The sequence below is a fragment of the Limulus polyphemus genome, unplaced genomic scaffold (genome assembly GCF_000517525.1).
Source record: "Limulus polyphemus unplaced genomic scaffold, Limulus_polyphemus-2.1.2 Scaffold3104, whole genome shotgun sequence".
Taxonomy (NCBI): domain Eukaryota; kingdom Metazoa; phylum Arthropoda; class Merostomata; order Xiphosura; family Limulidae; genus Limulus; species Limulus polyphemus.
The window spans coordinates 46,891-66,165 of NW_013668714.1; the positions used below are offsets into that span (position 1 = coordinate 46,891).

Sequence of the window (19,275 nt, forward strand, 5' to 3'; positions counted from 1 at the left end):
GTTCATTAAAGTAATTAAATGAATTTTTAATGATATAAAAATAAAATGTAATTGAGCAAAAGTCAATCTAGTTGTGATACGGCCCACCAGCAGTTCATTAAAGTAATTAAATGAATTTTTAATGATATAAAAATAAAATGTAATTGAGCAAAAGCCAATCTAGTTGTGATACGGCCCACCAACAGTTCATTAAAGTAATTAAATGAATTTTTCATGATATAAAAATAAAATATAATTGAGCAAAAGCTAATCTGATCATGTATGCATTCCTACTTAATTTTACCATGATCCCTCTGGCCCGCGAAGCCTAAAAATATCTTACCTCCTGGCCCTTGTCCAAAAAGGTTTGGAGATAAGTACACAGCAAGTAACAAGGTGACACAACTAAGTCATGGTTAAATTTTTTTTAACTATATTTCAAAAATGTCGGTTAACACATCTATTGTTTGAAATTCATAAAGTATTATCACAATTTCTTCTAATAATTTTGATTAATGTCTATAATGAACTATACGATAACCCCAGACACAAATATAGTTCATGCATGACAGGTCACTGGGCCAATCTAGGGCATTTGAGAGATTCATCAAAGCATTGTGCGTACACATAGCAAATGGGTCACTGGAGGTTACAATTACTGTGTTGACATGAGATGAAAATCTGTGAAACAGAGCGACACGATCATTTCCAGTAACTGTAATAATGTTCTCATTCTTTCTACATCTCTTCTGTGTACGGAGTTTGAAGACATCTTTCTAGATAGAAAAACTTGCACTACGTTATCATATATGGTGATCTGAGTGTTGATTGAAATATCTTCTATTTTAATGCAGCTTCTAGCTGGTACTGAAAAACAAAACAGTAACTAGCAGGCATCATGCAACCTGTTGATAGACTGTAAAAATACTCATTGTTTTTATGTCTGGTAATATGTGTCTTAGTTTTCATAAGGTAAATAAAATATAAAAGAAAACTAAGCATCAAACTAAGAGTTAAAAAAAAAGTTTAAGATACTTCAGCAGTCTTGGTTGATAGAGATCCTTGTGTTGTTAACATCATCTTAAGTCATGTATTCAAAATGAAATTTAAGCAACATAAAAGAGGTCCTTTGGATGCTGTAATTAGATTTATCCAACTCGACATTTGTAGCCGTTTGGTGCGACAAGCAGATTTACACCACAGTGTCGCAAAAACTTTTCCTCATAGTTCAACAATCTGGATACTCACATGTCCTTGAATTTCCTGCCTTGGTACCGCACGTGCGTACCTCACCGAGCAAAAGTGCAATTAGTGGATTTTGATATTGAAAAGGTGTTCAAAAGGTGAAATTCTAAATTTCACTTTTAGTGGGTAATTGAAATTTTGAGAACCCACTCAAAATTTAATTATGCACACAAAAGGTTAATGTATTAATTAGCTATTTGCTTATAAAATGTATGTTCACCATAAATAAATATTTTGAACAGAGTTTGCAGACATCTTTCTATATAGAAACACTTGCACTAGATTATCACACATGGTGATCTGAGTATTGATTGAAATATTTTCTGTTTTAATGCAGCTTCTAGCTGGTTTACTTCCTAAAGGTGGTACTGAAAAACAAAACAGTAAATCATCTGGTGACAGCTGCACCTGTAGTACCAAATATAGCAAAATTTTGAAAGAATTTAAAGAAAGACTTGAAAATGAACACAAGCAAGAGAAAAATCGAGCTGTAACCGAACTAGCCGAGAAAGTGAGTACCTTATCTGAATGCACTTGCTTTTTGTAACATTATTGTTGAATTTTAAATTGAACCTAATGTGAAAATATGTTGCCCAACTAATTGTGGGCAACTACAACACTTAGTTACTGTTCTGAATTCAGAGAGTACTGTGAAACAGTTATTAGTGGCTAATATTGTGAATAGAATTTTTGTATGTCTGTGTGTGTGAGAAGTCATGCTCATTGTTAAGTTTTCATAATGTTCATTCACATGTATTTCTTAGCTACGAACAGATTTTGAAGAGGAAAAGCAGACTGCTATAAAAGTAGCCTTTGAAAAGCTGCAAAAAGAAGTTGAAAAGGCTCGGCAGAAAGCAGAGGAACAACTTCGTTTCCAGCATGAAGAAGAAATCCAACAACTTATAGAACGCCATCAGCAAGAAGTGTCGGAGATCAAGAAAAAACAATGGGTATGTGCAAATAATGATATGTATAATTTAAGTGAGAGTTATTTTATAAATCAGTTAACCCTCTTGCCCTGGGTATCCTTTACTGCACATGACACAAGGTTTTAGTGTCTTACATTCAAAAGTTTATTAAATAACTTTTTGTTTATGTTATACCAATTAGTGTAGCATAAAAGTTTAGCTAATAACCCATATTTTAATAGTATATAGGTTTTAAGTTCTTATTTTTATAAGGCAATATTTTAAAAAATCCTGAATTTCCCATTGTGTGACTCACGTGACACATTTTCTCTAGGTATCTTCTTATCTCTATTTTATTCCCCCCTCCCACTAAACTACGAAATTACACTTAAATTACTCACTATAAAATTGTCATTGCTCAGACAAACCGTAATATTTATAGCCTTCAATTTTGTTTCGTTACAGAGCTATCAAATAGAAAATCAGACCCCTCCTGCCACATCCTCTCTTTTAGGATTTGTTAATACTTCTTTCTTACGTTTAATTATATATTACCTATAACCAATAGAAAGTCAAGGTTTTCGTCTATCAAATGACGTATTTTATAATGTTGGGTTCTGAACTGAATATCGTCAATTTCACTCGGAGTACAAGATTAATTCCCGTGTGAAAGTTAATGACTAGCTTGAATTAATTTGTAATAGCTCTTGTTTCATTGTTAGAAAGCCAGAAAAATGTTGAGGTTCAGATGAAATTTTCTGCTTTTTGCATGTTATTAGTCTATGTTCTTTGGTGAATTATTTAGTGCACTACAACAATTAGTATAAAAAAAGTAGGGTTAAATGTCATTCACAGTCAACAGCACAAAAAAAAAAGAATGCTCAGGTAAGTACTTTATTTCTTGTTTTCCATGTGTATTCTTTATTTATTCTTATAAATGTAACTAAAATGTAAAAATAGGAAACTCTTTTAAGTTAGTTAAGGTTAGATTAAGTAAAATTAATAATAATAATAAAATGATAAAAATATTTCATGAGGCATGGGAAACACTAGCTTTGAGGAATTAATAACAGCTCTTGTTGCATTGTTAGAAAGTCAGAAAAATTTTGAAATTCAGATGAAATTGTCTGCTTTTTGCATGTTATTAGTGTATGTTCTTTGGTGAATTATTTAATGCACTACTACCATTAGTATAAAAAATGTAGGGTTAAGTGTCATCAACAATCAACAGCAATAAAAAAGATTAAGTAATTTATTTATTCTTTTTCATGTTTGTTCTTTATTTATTATTATAAAAAGTAACTAAAATGTAAAAATAGAATTCTCTTTAGGTTAATTAATGTTAATTAATGCATGTGAGCAGTTTGTGAGTAATGTAATTTGATAGCTGCACTTTCTCCAATAACACTATAAAATTTAATTACAAATAGATGTATATTGTTATGAGTTTATAGCTTCTTAGGATAAACGAATGTAGTTTCATGCTACATTTGAAGTCATTCTAAAAAGAAAAGGAGAGTAATTTAGATTTTTGGGGGGGATGAGGTCAGTCAAATTAACCAACCTTGTATAGAGTTAGGGTAGAGAAAATAACAGATAATATATAAAGTTTTACTGAAAACAATTATTTGAAATGTGTTTAGGAAATTTTAGATTTCACAAATGAAATTGGGGATTTTTGAGATGAAGAAAAGTATTTTTAATCTTAATATGAAAATCGCTTTGCACACAGATTATTCAAAATAAATATTCGATATATTCTAGGACAAATCTTTTTTTTAGTTTATTTAAAATACTTCACTAAAAATATGATTTTTTGTATGTGAAAGACTTATAATGTTTACTGAAAGATTGCCAAATTTCGTGAAAATATACACACTATATCAAAAGTTAGTAGTATCAAATCTATAAAGATTTTATACGAGTACAATAAGGTTACGTGGTCGGTCAAATTGACTGAGCCCATGTGGAAAGAGTTAGTAAAATTTGATATAAGTGGAAAACTTCATGCTTTTGTACTTTACTTTTAAGACAAAACCACACATCTAGATTTAAAATAAGAACAAACAAACAAAACATTTATCTCTGGGTGGAGATATCTCAGAAGTAGAACCAAAGTATAATTTGCATAGGACAAATGGAAAACAATATTTTTTTTTTACACAGAGGAAAGAGGGTGAGCTTCCTTGAAAGCTAGATTCATCTTTAAAATGCTTGCTTGTTTTTCTGATTTTGTTTATTTGTAACGGCCCAATTTTTTATTTATTTATAAAATCATATGATAAATACAAAATGTGTAGGAACTTAAGTACCTAAGATAAGGTTGTGAGGACTAGATCTCATTTGTTGTCATGATAAGTAGCCCATACAGTCACTTAAGTCTAATTAATAATCAAACTTAGGTGACTGAATAAGCTACTAACCATGATGATGATTTGAGGAATGTGTGTGTATTAAAAAAGTTTTGTATTGTTAGTTGTTGTGACTACTGCATCTCTCCACCTGGTAGTCCTTAGTAAAATTATATTAACACCCTTTAGATTACTGATGATTCCAAAACGTTTAATAAATGCTTCCTATTATCACGTTTGTGTTTTGCTTTGTCATTAAGTTTTTGTTACGAAATGAAGAATAGATTAGGGACTTAATAATTGCCAGTTTAAAAATCTTCACTTGTTCTGATTCTGTACATTTGTGTATGTATTCGGTTATTTAGTTGTAAATGAGAACAGCAATGACTTATGGTTTGATTTGTTTTTCGTTTAGTGTTACAACTGTGAAGCAGAAGCAATTTATCACTGCTGTTGGAATGTTTCTTACTGCAGTCTGGACTGTCAGCAGGTCCACTGGCACAAAGAACATAAACGCACCTGTCGACGTAAGCGCCAGTGACTTGCTGCAATGAATATTGAAAATGCATCCTTTTTTTTCCCTACCTTTTGCAGAATAGCATTATTTATCTGTTGAAATACCCTAAAATTTCATCATCATTCTTATTTTCAAAAATCATTGCTGTTTGTGATTGAGAATTTCTTCAAAACTTGTAGATAAGTTTCTCATATAAGATGTAGAGTTTATATACATAAAAGCATTTCCTCTGATTTATATCTATATGGCCTGTTTTAGGGACAAATAAGAATTAACTGTGTTTAGGTATAAGCATAGGAGTACTTCAAAGGGTATAACACGAGATATGATTTTTGTATAAATTTACACACACATTAAGTACATGATGTATGTACAACGGTGATACACTGTATCATTACCATGTTAAGTAGGCACTTAAACAGATCTTACTTCTGTTACTCGTGTTTCTCAAACAAGGTATATCTGTTAACAAGCGGTTTTCTCTAAGAAAATAATGCCATTTTACAGCAAGGTACAACAACAGCATTCAAGTAATATTTCACCATCATTCCAGGTCATTTAATTATGCATCACAGTTAGTACCTGCTTTAAAGTTTGCAGTATTGGATGGAAATATATTTGTGCTTATTTGTTACTTATGGGTAAGATTCCGTTTATGGTCAAATGTGTGTGCATGCTAGAACTCTAGAAATACCCGTTTTTTGAAACTTGTAGTCTGCTTATTTAAAACAGTTCTCCTGTAATGACAATAATAACATGTATATTTTTGTGTTTCTTATTCATTAAAACTACAAGTTTAGTCACATGTTTAAACAAAAAAAAACACTCAAGGTTTATATGTAACTTAGGAGTTTAATAATGTGTTATTGTGTGTGTGTGTTTTGGATGTTTGCCAAGTATTCTAAATATTTAGAATTACATAAATACCTAGGTATGAAAAGTAATATTATAATATTTATACAGCTGTTGTGCTGTTTTGTTTTATTTGTTCAAAAAACAAGTATATAGCTGGCAAATTGAAAAGTGGTGTAGTATTTAATTGTAAACTTGTATTAACTAACTCAGGTTTAGATTACGGTAAACCTAGGATGCAATAAGTTCACTTGGTATATGGCTTGATTTGTGAACCAAGAACTGATTGTCTAGTGCTGAATTTGTAGAACTGTTTGACTAGTAGATTTTAAGCTTTGACAACTTTTAGTAAACTACATCAGTAGCCTGCAGCTCTCTATTAGACTCACTTCATTTGTCCTGTAATATTTTTTTTCTCTGCTCTAAGTTTTGTTCTGAAACATCAATAACTCGTGACTTGTGAAACACCAGAGGTTTATAATAATTCTTTAGTTTATCATGGCATTCAAAAAGCAAGATCATACAAGGTAAACAAAATATTGTGGAATAAATGTTCATATAAGAGAAGACACGTAAGATCAAAGAATATAAATTAATGAAATATATATTTGTACTAAGTTAACAGATTAATAGGTATAGTAAAAAAGATTTAACTTATTAAAGTATTTGTCTTAAGAATCACCTTACTTTCTACTTTAACATATAAATATTTGTCTGTGTTTGTAACCTTGGAGAAATGACAAATATTTTTCACCTCTGTAGCCAATATTGTTTGACGTTAATAAGTAATAATTTTTTACAGCAACATATTTTGTCAATACACAGGCTCATTTCTAAAGTATAATTTTATTGTAGCTGAATTGATATGGCATTTCAGCTTTTTTGCAAAGCATGATTGGATTAATTATGCATATAGGTGAAGTATTCTACTTAATTTTCAGAAATGTTGGTTCTTTCATGTCAGAAAAAGATTAAAACTTGATGTAACGGTGAAAATAAGTGTGGTCAACGTTTTTGCCTAAATGACCTTACAACAGAGTAACCGTTTATTTGTATTTTCAACTCTTGTTTTTCTGCTGTTGCATTTGTTATTTACATTTCTTTGATGTTAATGTATTACTTAATAATGATGTACATAATGAACCAGTGACAATGATTAAAATACACCAAAATATAATAAAGTGTAAATACAATTGTTTTGATGATACTTCTTGTATTTTATGTTGTGAGAAATTTGTTTTTTTTTATGCTTTCCATGTAAGCATTGGTGTGTTACTGTTATTGTTAAGTGTTGCAGCCAAAGCAAACAATTATGGTCCTTAACAAGTAAGGTTGAATTAGCTGTATTGCAGTACGGGAATGTATATGTTATAATAAGAGTTGAGTATCATAAACACTATTTGGCAATACCGAATTTTTTACTGCTGTCACATGTTGGTGATATGATTAGAAATTTTTGTCGAAGTTATTTGAATATTTTATTTTAGATTAGTAAAGTTTCAAAACTTGTAAATAATCTTTGTTTGCATGTTCTTGAAGTTTTGTTTTAGTGGAATTTAAATTTCCTTTGGCCACACGGTGTTGTTTACAAATAACTTAAGTATGATAAAGGTGTATTCATGAAAATTAAATTCTTGACTAATTTTGGGCTCAAGCCTAAAATTTTTTTATCGTATTAGAAATTTGGAGATAAAAAAACAATTGTTTTATCATTCCTATGCAGTTTTTTTTACTCCCAATAAGATACTTATTTTCGTATGTTTAGCAGCAATTCATGGAAGCATTGTTTTTTTGTGAATACAACAGGCTAAAAAGGATTATGTTAGGGTTTTTATGAATATGAAAGTTTGTTTCATTCTCTTTGCAAGATGTAAAAGCTTTGTTGTGTTATTACTATGACATGTAATTTTTAGCTTCATCAGTAATTGTGAAGAAATTGATTTTCACCCTCAAATGCAGCATGTAATTTTCTTTGTACTCGTGCTCACCTAGCTACGCCTATTATAAAGTCCTAAATTGTAGAGATCACTTAAATTTAAAAAGTAGTATTTTTTGGCTAACATAAGGAATGTAAAACATGGCTTCACTAAATCATGTATATTAAAGAATAAAAGTTGGGTATTAGAAAAATCTCAATTTTAACTAAGGTATCCTATGGATTTCGTGAGACATGACATTTAATGAAAAGTTCTTGAATGAATTAATTAAATGATTCTCTTCAGAGAATTTAATAATAAAGTTAAACATGAACGTAATAATATTCAACATTCCATGTCCAGTAACAAAGGTGTATTTAACACTTCAAACTACTCTGTGCAATTTTCTTAGGGAGACCTTGCATACTAATCAGCTATAGGTACAGAAATTTATGGGGTTTTTGCATTACTTTGGCAGCTTGAAGATTCCAAAATGTTTAATAAATGCTTTATATTATTACGTTCTTGTCTAACTTGATTATTAAATTAAGTTTTCCAAAAAAAATCGAATACTAATGTGCTAAAAATCATTTATAAATTTGCTACACCTGTATATGATGGAAAGATGCATTTAGTAGTTGTTATAACATAAAACAAATCCAGCATCAGTACATGTTTATCTATTTTTAAGTGAGGAAAAACAATTCAACCACAGTCATTGCTACAATGTTCATGTAAGTTGAAGGCAAACAAACCAAAAATTAAATCAGCCGAGCAGTTGATGGCATACTTTCTCACAGTAAAACACTAACAGCGACGCTGGGTGATAAGCATGAATTACAGAAGTTAGATCTTCAAATAAAATCATTTCACACTCATACCTTTGCATGAATTATTGAAAAAGATGCAATTTACATCAACACCTTATCTAATACCTCCAGCTAGGTGCGCAGCACCGTCATACTTTGAAGTCTGAGGTTGCTCCTACATCCCTCGTATTTGTGGCTATACTAGGGTGAAATTGCATTGTGCTGACCATTTTGAAGTAAACAGATTTACAGAACAAGCTTCTTATTACCAGTGTATTTCGTATTGTTTATTTGTAAGAATTGTAAACAATTTTTTTTGCAACAATATAGTTTTATTTTACTTTCAAACATCCTAACAATGAGCTAGTAATATAAATCACATCCAAATTTTATATTAAACTAATTGTGATAACATCACACAGAAAATATAATTTTTAAATTGTACAAAATCTTTGCTCTTAAGAATACAAACATTTTAATACAAAATAATTACAAATAAATAAACTCTAAATCACAAAAACAAAACAAAATAAATGGAATTTAACAAACAAAAAACTGTCACTAATGCATAACAGAATTGAGTTCTACACATGACATAAAATCTGATTTGAATAATTACAAATCTGTGTAGGTAGCCTGAAAGATGTAAGGGATATGGAACAGCTTTAAGCAGTCTGATTTCATCATACTCAAGTACTTTGCTCTAAAAGTAAATATTTTATTATACAGCAAACTCATTCAGAGCTCTTAAAAAAAAACCTTTATCTCTCGTACATAAAACCATTTTACAATGCCGGTTGCATCTCAAATAGTAAAATCACAAGTTAATCATATAATGGTTAAAGTATACAATAAAACTGAAAAGTTGCTGTCTAATCAACAGATGGAAGAAACTTTCCTATCAACACTTTTTTAGAAGTGGTATGTCACTGCACAAGTAGGTAAAGTACATAAGGAGCCTCCATTTTGTGAAATTATTCTATGTATCTTAGAAAAACATTAAACTACAATAACAGTGCAAAAATAATTTCAGTTTAGTTTCATTATGTCTTTCAGTTAATCATTTTGTACAATAAGTTTATACTTTTATAATGGCAAGGCAGCAAGTACAAATAAATTGAACCAAAACTGCTTGCTCTCTAGCAGTACTTTCTTGTTAGTCTATAGATTACATATATTTCCTCTTTTCAACAACCATCACCTGATGTCGGAAAGACTGGCAATCAAGCCACAAATCAATAAATTCACATCTCACAGAATCAACCTGAAAGTAAACTTTGATCACATTATAACTTTTAGCAACAATGTACAATTAAAAGCTTTAATCACATTGTATATACATCAATATTTCAAACAGAAAAAATAATTATAATTTCATCTTTTATATGTACAAATTGTCACAGTATTTTCTTTTCAATAACATATGGTATTACAAAATAATTTTTCTGTGGAAGACCAGAAATAACAATGAATCAATAACTTCTCGTACATTCTTTTAAAAATGAAAATTCTCCTACCAAGTGTTGCATTTTTTTCTGGTTTAGTCTGACCAAAACTAGGCTTAACTTTTATAAGTACACTGTATAGTTGTTCTGAAGATTAAGAAAATTTGTGTTGAAGCCCCACATTAACTCTATCAACAATCAGCACTGGGATTGGCCAAAACTATCAGTAATGTGTAACGTTGATGTGGCAGATTTTAAGGAGTCGACAGATGGTGGTGGTGGTGGCGGCTGTCGACGAATTTGATTCTCCTTTGAAGCATCTGAAAGCACAAAAGCTTCAACTTAAATATTAATAAGTTATTTTAAGAAGACTATAAAAAATGACAAGATAAAAATTACTTTATTCATTCACAAATAAAATCATCGTAATTTACTTTAATAATTTCAAGAGATAGAATCTGTTTTTAAACAGCTTCCTTTAAAAGGATAAATAATTTTCAGCTTATAAAGCTGTGATACAATATCTATGATTCACATCCATAAAGTACTTACAATAAGGTTGTGGTGATCAAGTATCTATTGTTGTCATGATTAGTTAGCATATATGATCACTTCAGTCTAATTATCAATTAAATATTAACTTGTTTATACCCTATGTTTTAAATGCTGATCTGCTGCCATCTTCAAGGAAGGGTTACATTTGTGGTGGTAATGGCAGGAATTTGATCCTTTTGTTTCTAATTAGTTACAACTTTTTAACTAGTTTATATCTGACACTTCTGATGATGATCTGCTGCCATCACAGAAACAGTCCATCTCAGGACTTCCCTAAAGACAGCAGCTCAAATGTAGGATATAAATTAGTAAGTAATTAGTATCTTATAATAATAAAAGTGTAACTGATTAATAATTAGGCTTAGGTGATTGTATAGGATACAAGAACACTGGGAAATTATCTATTAAAGACAAAATACTGTGAAACAATGAACTTCTGACTTCAAAGAACCAAAAAATATCAAAACACTCAAAACCACAAAAAAAAATAGATAACTTTACGAGCATTTATTAATGAAAGTTAAAATTTGTTGAGAAACAAAAAAAAAGTTTTTGAACAAGTAGAAATTGAGCCTAACTGAAAGCCCAGTTTACCGAGTAGTTAATTTAACCTTTTCTAGATTGGAAGGGTATCACTGATATCCTTCATTGTTTTTTCCTTTTCATAGTAGAAATACTTAGCCAAGTTACAAGAAAATTAAAAAGAAAAAATTATTAAATAATATCTAGTTTTGACTGAAAAAAAAATTCATGTAATTTGATTTAGTTTTACTATCATTTTTTATGTTGTAAACTTTCAAAAATTCAACTTTTTTTTTTTAAATGTTGATCAGAAAGCTCCATTTTATCTTTACAATTGGTTTCAACTTCACTGATAATCATTAACTTATTTATATTGCTGATCACAGTAGTTACTAATTCCAGCCATAAACTAAAACAATGTATAATCTAACAAAGATTTATTGGTGACCTAGGATTCGACCATTAACAAGAAGGAATCCTCAATAGCCACGGCACTTTAAATTCTTTTAGGTAGGATCAGAGTAAAATTAATCGAGGAGACCTTTTTTTATTAGCGATATTTTTGTGTGTCAGCAATACCAAGCATAAGGCATGAGTATACTGGATTCAATTTTATTACTCATCAGGATCTCTACCATTCTCCATTCTACCCTCAAATTGAAATTCTTTTAGGCTGGATTAGAGTAAATTAATCTACGAGACCTTGGACATGGTCAAATACATCAATCAAAAGAGTTTGACTTCCCGAGTCCAAAACTGTAATTAAACCTCAAATCGGTCAAGAGATGATGGAGCTATGAGCTAAAAGTTTGTACTTTAAAAACAAAACAAAAACTCGGAGCCATTCTATGAGCCACTGTGCCATGGCTAAAAATAGAAAAAGGTCAGACTAAAGAACAGCAATTTTCCTAACAACATTCTTGATTAAAATGAATTTATATCAAACAAACATGCTTCATTTTCAATAAATTATAAGTTCTTTTATTTATGTGTATCAGTTGAATAAGACAAACTTAAGAATAATATCCAATAAATATAGATTTGAATCATCGCAATATTTTGAAGTAGCCTACTATACTGTCTAAACCTGACTAGACTTACCTGATGTCTTGTCACAGAAGAAAATTTACATAGCCTTCAAACAAATAATTTAACACAAAAACATTTTCAGGAATAAAAAGAAGGTCTGAAGAAACTACAAAAATACTTCATATCTGTGGTTTGTGCACACGTCTTCTAAACTTTCCTTTACATTCAAATGTTCTTCTCTGCAGGAAATACATCTAATCACTTTCTCATGGGACTACAAATTACTTCTCACACCATTTTATTTACACTGATGTAAATAATTCATAACTTGCTCTATCCAATGGTGTTCAAACCTTGCCTGTAGCTATATTCCAAAGCTGAACTTCATTAGCAGTTGTTCAGATCACGTGCTATGACATCATGATAGAGTGGGAAGAAGGCCTTGTAATAATAAAGTCTTAAACAGAAAATGTAAATCTCAAGAGAAATAAAACTTAGCTAATTGTGTTAAAGCTATGATAGTTTCTTATAAAAATAAAAACCTGTGCTTTTAGATGAGTACAAATATTTTCAAAGCCTTACTGGGCTTACCTAATTAGTATTTTGTTTACATGCGGGATTTTTTTTTTTTTTGTAGTTTCACATAAGTGTAAACTTGAATTTAAAAAAAAATTCTTTGTGAATTACATTAAATAAATTTTACAACATATAAAATACTTTGGAGCTAAAAACTTTTTGAAATAGAATTACAATTATCATTTTGACTTAAATTTAGTATACATGTGTGTACTTAACACCTAATAGGTGCTCTGCAATCTGGAAGAAGTTGACAACAAAGCTATACTGTCTCCATTCCTCCAGGTTTCAGCTTCATCTCTTGGTTTTTTTACTCTTAGACAGCAATGCATGTAATACTTTGACATATTTTATAATATTACAATAACAACTGACAGGTAGAGCCAATTAGAGGAGGAGGGGACAATTTGAAATTCTATTCTTCATCGAGACTGTTACTTGAAGATTTTCAAAATTCAGAGTGTTTTGTTGGATTTAACAAAAAGTTAAATGAGGGCTATCTGCACTAAAGGGAAGACAGCTAGTCAAAACCATCCATCACTAACTCTTGGACGACTCTTGTTATACAATAATAGTGGAAACAGATCATCATTCCTATAACATATCAATGGCCTCATAGAGCACATTGCAATTTCATTATTATTATTATTTATTTTTTAGTGTTAATGAGAAGTGAACCATGGAATCTCAGCTCCACAGTCCATCATGCTAGCAGATGGCCTATACTCTGCCTGCATAAGGTGTATTATGTATCATCACAACTATCTTTAAATACATACCCAAAATATGCAGTCAGGATAAACTGGTCCAATGAATATCTTTACACATTACATTATAAGCATCACTAAATATAAAATAATTTTTACTTGACTGAAGTTTTGCAGTTATTTTAAAATCTAATATTAGACATAATTATTATCTCATGGTACTTACATTTACTTGGATAAGACTTGGAAATGTTTTTAAAGCCACAAGGTGGAGGTAGTTGAGACAAAATATGAAACTTGTCTACGAATTTTTCTTCAAACTTGGCTGAAAGAAAGAGTCACGGAGTCTTAAAACAAACTCATTTATTTTTATAAAGAAATACTATAAAAACAAAAGGGAACAAAATATGTTAAGTTTGTACTACAATCCAAATCAGATGTAGTTCTATTTTTTTTCTAAAGATTCATCATTTCATAGATCAATACATTTTTCAGAGTATATTTTGGTAGAAAGTAAAACAAAACTGAGCTAATGACAGTGAAACAAAATTTAAAGGGCGAACTTTGAAATTAGTACGTTTTCATGGAAACTAACACTTTTATCAAATTTCGTCTATAAAACGTAAAAGATCAAAATATGCTTGTATAAAACACTTGGTGAAAACAAAAAAAAATCCTCAAAGTGATTTTTATTCAGAGAAAACAAAAATAACTTCAGGAAATTCATGCACACTAACTTTATGGTTATGCAACGTCATGTGTGCCATAAAAATATACAGGTTTTTATTTATATTTAAATATTTTACAGATACCTAAGCATGTTAAAAAATATTTTTTTTTTACATCCAATATCTCAAAACTTTGTATTTCATTATTAATAACAAAAACATATGCGCATGGAAAAAAAAAAAGTTTTGCTCAAATGTTTTGGGTTATAAGTTTAATCTGATCTTCTTATTTGACTAGGGCACTAGTTTTGCGAGTAATCCCACTCAGAGATAGCTACATTATGCTCTGCATTTTACCCATCAAAAAGTTAATTATTTTTTGAGCAAGCATTAAAATCTTCTTCTTTAAACCTAATAAAGTTTCTTGTGGTGAAAACTACGTATGATTTTAATTCAATAATTTTAATATCATCTAAAATCTGACACTTACCAAGATCAAATGATATAGTTTTAATAGACGAGTGTCTGGCAGGAGGTGGCGGAGGTATTAATCTTTGTATTGGAGGTGGAGGAGGTGGAGGTAATGTGGTCTGTAAGGGATGGTGAATATGTGCTGCTTTCATTTGTGTCATTGTAGTAATACAATGTGGGGGTGGTGGATGGGATGTAATTGGTGGAGGAGGTGAAGGCCATAAGTTTGGAGAAGAAGATATTGGAGTGCTTTTAACTGGAGGTACAGGTTGTGAAGGAGGAGTTGCTTGATGGTTTTGAGTTGTATGATTCTTTATTTCTTCTACAGTGTTATGTGTAGTTTGATTTTGCATAGTCAACAATGACTGTGAAGGTTTAAGAGTTGATACACAATGTTGCACTGAAGAAGAAGAAAAGGATGATGAACCTTGTCCAATGGAAGTGCCCAAACTTTGGTGATGAGTTAGATGTTCTGGCTTCTGTGGAGAAGTTTGTGGTTTATTATTCTGGCTCAATGAAGAAGTCTTAGGGGGAGGAGGAGGAGGCTTAACTAAAGGTGGTCTGTAAACTTGTTTGGACTGAAGATCAGCCATGGAAAGAGATCCCATTTCACCGGGAAGTTTACATGGTACTTGTTGCCATGTTTGATTCTGCTCCTTCTCAGAAGTTCCATTAATTATAGAAGTGTATGCACCATTCAGGATGGGCTTCTGACTAGGTGGATAGGACTCTGGACTAAAAGGCAAAGAGTTGTTATTGCTGCTTTGAAGCTCTTGTGGTAAAAGACTGTTAATGGTAGCGGTTGGAGGGATTAAAGGACCTCTGCTGGGACATCCATCTAAAGAATAAAGTAAATTAATAGATTCTGTAACAATATGTAATTCAGAACATACAAATATTTCTATCCATTTCATCTCAAAAGTCTAAGCACAAACTAAAAACTCAAACATATTTATGATATAGCATTTTGTCATATGTTGGGCAGTTTGTTAATAAGAAACAGTAATAAAATATATATACTTTGGATATAAAGATTCAGAAATTTTTTACATAAATAACTAAACAACAGGCACAAATAAATACCAGAATCAATTCTTATGCGATTTATTTTGCCAAAATATGGATTTGAAAGTAAGAATCACAATATGTAATATTCACGGATATGTGAAATCCCCAGTAATCAGTCATCCTTAATAACATAACATTAAAGGACAACTCTTATCATTCAAATATTTATCACTTTCCTTAAACTCTTCTGTGACGGGGATTCGAACCCGTGACCCGAGCACCCTAACCACCTGGTCATGCTGGGCCTTCAAATATGTGATAACATGCTCATGATAGACTAAAATGCTTTCTGTAGCTTATCTCTCTCATTTTGAAATTTGTTTATTTTGTAATACCTGTGATTCTTAAAACAAACAAAGGAAAACAGGAATAACTTATTTTAAGTAACTGTGTGAAATGTAACATTCAGAAGGTGTCTACTGGCATGTCAACTGAAACATTACAAGTAACATTAATTTTTTGAGTGAATATATAACAAAATGTACTGAAGACATTACATGTACAACCTAAAGCCACCCAAAGTGAAAACTTTTCTTGTATACGTATGTAAACATCCTGCTTCAAAAGTATATTAGATTAATGGAAATTGTAATTTGAATTTTTAGTATAAACTAAGCGAGTTCAAAAACATTTTATTGTCTAGTATTATATACTGGAGTACTGCAACAGAAATAAGTTTTTAAAAATAATAATATTCTTACTGGTAGCTTGTGGTCTTGTCCCAGAAGGGCGTAGTTTGGGCATGCCTTGAGCAAAGAGTCCACCAAGATCAACTGGTCCACTGGGTTTTTCAGCACTTTGTGGCTGTGGCCCATTTTTTGCTTTGTTATCTGAAATTTACAAACAAAAAAAATTAATTTTTGCATCATAAACATGTAAATTAGCAAACATAGCAAATAAAGTTTACTGACACTGCCTACTAGCACTAGAACGAGTACCAGATCACATAAAACACAGCCAAGAATAATGGAACTTGTGATGACACAACTAAAGAAATAAATTATTATTGCAAGCTGAACATAAAACATTAAACATCAAAGTTATCTACGCATTAAAAGCACTTGCTAAAGTAAATTAAGAGGTTAACATATTTGTACTGGTTACTGAATATTTTGAAGTTTACATGGCATTTGGTTAAATACAGATATTTTTCTATAGAATATTAAATAATTGTACTTTTTTTTTTAAGCGTAAACATTACTTTAAGTGATGTATGCATGTTATAAATTTTATATAGATGATTACACGTGCACATAAGCAAGAATATTAGACAACATGTCTTTATATGTAATGCTCAGTCTGGTATTAAATCCTACATAAATATGTGGGAGCATATCTTTTTCTAACTTGTTTCTTACGAGTAACATAGCCGAAATTTATCAATACATGCAGCTTTATAAAGGTATCACAGTATATTAAAATGAAAAAAATTACTGTTGAAAACTTAGTTTTATGAAACAAATTATTAGCTGAACGAGAGCCACTTTTGTCTTTTCTACAAACAGCCAAGAGTATACTTGGCCCAAAAATTTGTAGTATATTAATATTACACACTCGTATGCAATCAATGTCTTCCTATTTCATCTAAACAGTAAACTCTTTACACTATACCATCACATTATCATATCATTACTTCTTCACAAAAGTTAACTGATCTTACTTGCAATAACAGGAGCACTTCTGTCACAAGTTTCTGCTTTCTTTAATCTGGTTCCTTGTCTAATTTGGTTTAAAAGAGCATTACGGTCAGGCTGTTGGCTCTTGATGGCCTGCTGTGGTTTTTTAGTCTGCATACATGTAGGTGCAGGTGGTGGAGGAGGAGCTGGGGGTGGTGGTGGTGGAGGAGGAGGCATAGCTATCCCTACTTGAAACTGATGTTATAGAGGTATATAATCTCCTGGTCTGCCTGTTTAAGTCAATAAACCTGTAATCAATTGTAAAATTTAAAACTATGCAAATCATATAATTTTTAATGCCATATGATTCAAAACCCAGGTAAAAAAACAATTGTAAAAAAATGTATAAAATAATAAACAAAAGTTACATTAAAGCATGGTAACATAGCAAGTAAAGTTTATAGCCTTATGGACCATGGTCAGTTGATATACAATTACTCTTCACAGAAATGAAATATAATATTACATCTCATATGATAATGAAACTATCAAATTTTCTTTAAACTTTTATTACACCATGTTATATACATAAACATGTGTGAAACCTTAATGATATGGAGCTACATCTGTAACTCAAAATTAAAACTATATCTTATTAAATTGTTTAAAACTTTATAGAACAGTAAGATATTCAGCATTTAATATCTATACAAGTATATATATTTCATACATTCCATTAATGATTCCTAAATTGTGTTGTAGATCCTTTGGAAATCCAAGACTCTTTAAAGGGAAGGGGGTACTACCATATATATAAGGGGGTACTACGATATATATATAAAATACTAGATATTTTCTGTTTTTCATGAGACAAACAATAATTCGTCAATTAGATCATCACATAACCACGTGTAATATTGGTTACTGCAGTTAATACCACAACTATTCGAGTTGCACTGCACACTCAATCTTGTTTGTATACATTAGTGATCCTCAAGAATGGTTGTTACTAACAACAAATACCAAATGTGGCGTAAGGGGAACCCTCATAAGCAAGACAGGAAAATCTAGCATTAGAAACATTAAACACAGTAAGATACACTTAGCTGTAAGGCTAAGTGAATGACTGAGTGTTTGTTTAAAATCAAATGTTGTTTAAAGGAATACAATTATACAGATTTACTATGACAAAGCACAATAACTGAGTAACAGCATGTTGAACTTTGATAATTTTTAACTGAAAGACATATACATATAATTTATGAACAAGGCACCTGTTGGATAATCTAGGCCATCTCATCCACTAAATTAAACTTTAAAATAAGAATAAAACACTCAAAGCCAGTACTTATCATTAAAAATGTTTATCAAGCCATCCCTTAAATTAACTGCATCCACATCACATCTGACGGCAACCCATTTCAAGGGCTCTCTATCTTATTTTTCTGACAGATTGGTAAACCGATTGTAACCTAACCAATAACCTATACAATGAAATTATAACCTTTTCAGACTTGTATTCAGTATTTCTGTACACATAGTGCCTTGTACAAATGTGGATATATATTTCAGAAAGAAATATAAAAAAATCATTTATTTTAAGCTTTGTACGATTCAAATTATAATTGCTTTAAATTACAAATTCTTACCTGATAAATTGATATGTGAACTGTACTGCTGTAAGATTTTACAAAATCCCTTTAAGGTAGTAAATTTGAGTTAATCAATTTGGGTCATATTATGAATCTTTGGCCTATTTTTCCATTGCCTCTCCAGCTTTTAATATCTGACACCATAATATTAAATATACAACCTTTCAAATGATTTAATAAATCTAAATAGTAAACAATTGGGAAACAGGGCATTACTTTTTTTTAAAAGTAAACAATTGGGAAACAGGCATTACTCTTTTTTAAAAAAGTAAACAATTTGGAAACGGGCATTACTTTTTTTAAAAAGTAAACAATTGGGAAACAGGCATTACTCTTTTTTAAAAAAGTAAACAATTGGGAAACGGGCATTACTTTTTTTAAAAAGTAAA

General features: G+C 30.6%; 2 protein-coding genes across 8 annotated transcripts in view; one reads left to right on the plus strand and one right to left on the minus strand.

The window, feature by feature from the left end:
- Positions 1–7,988, plus strand: part of LOC106468668 (zinc finger MYND domain-containing protein 11-like) — a 39,120-nt gene extending 31,132 nt beyond the window's left edge. For all 3 annotated transcript variants that reach the window (XM_022397023.1, XM_022397025.1, XM_013929103.2), the window contains exons 10-13: positions 1,562–1,735; positions 1,989–2,174; positions 4,899–5,430; positions 5,466–7,988. In XM_022397023.1, the coding sequence (XP_022252731.1) occupies positions 1,562–1,735; positions 1,989–2,174; positions 4,899–5,024 (486 nt within the window). In that variant the 3' untranslated portion in view covers positions 5,025–5,430; positions 5,466–7,988. The remainder of the gene's footprint in view (positions 1–1,561; positions 1,736–1,988; positions 2,175–4,898; positions 5,431–5,465) is intronic.
- A 2,087-nt stretch (positions 7,989–10,075) lies between these two features.
- The window catches only part of LOC106468666 (WAS/WASL-interacting protein family member 1-like), a 40,449-nt gene continuing 31,249 nt past the window's right edge, over positions 10,076–19,275 (minus strand). For 4 of the 5 annotated variants that reach the window (XM_022397028.1, XM_022397026.1, XM_022397029.1 and 1 more), the window contains exons 2-6: positions 17,279–17,542; positions 16,320–16,448; positions 14,570–15,388; positions 13,638–13,736; positions 10,076–10,342 (exon numbers count right to left, since the gene is read on the minus strand). In XM_022397028.1, the coding sequence (XP_022252736.1) occupies positions 10,221–10,342; positions 13,638–13,736; positions 14,570–15,388; positions 16,320–16,448; positions 17,279–17,471 (1,362 nt within the window). In that variant the 5' untranslated portion in view covers positions 17,472–17,542 and the 3' untranslated portion in view covers positions 10,076–10,220. The remainder of the gene's footprint in view (positions 10,343–13,637; positions 13,737–14,569; positions 15,389–16,319; positions 16,449–17,278; positions 17,543–19,275) is intronic. The other variant, XM_022397030.1, reaches the window with a different exon arrangement.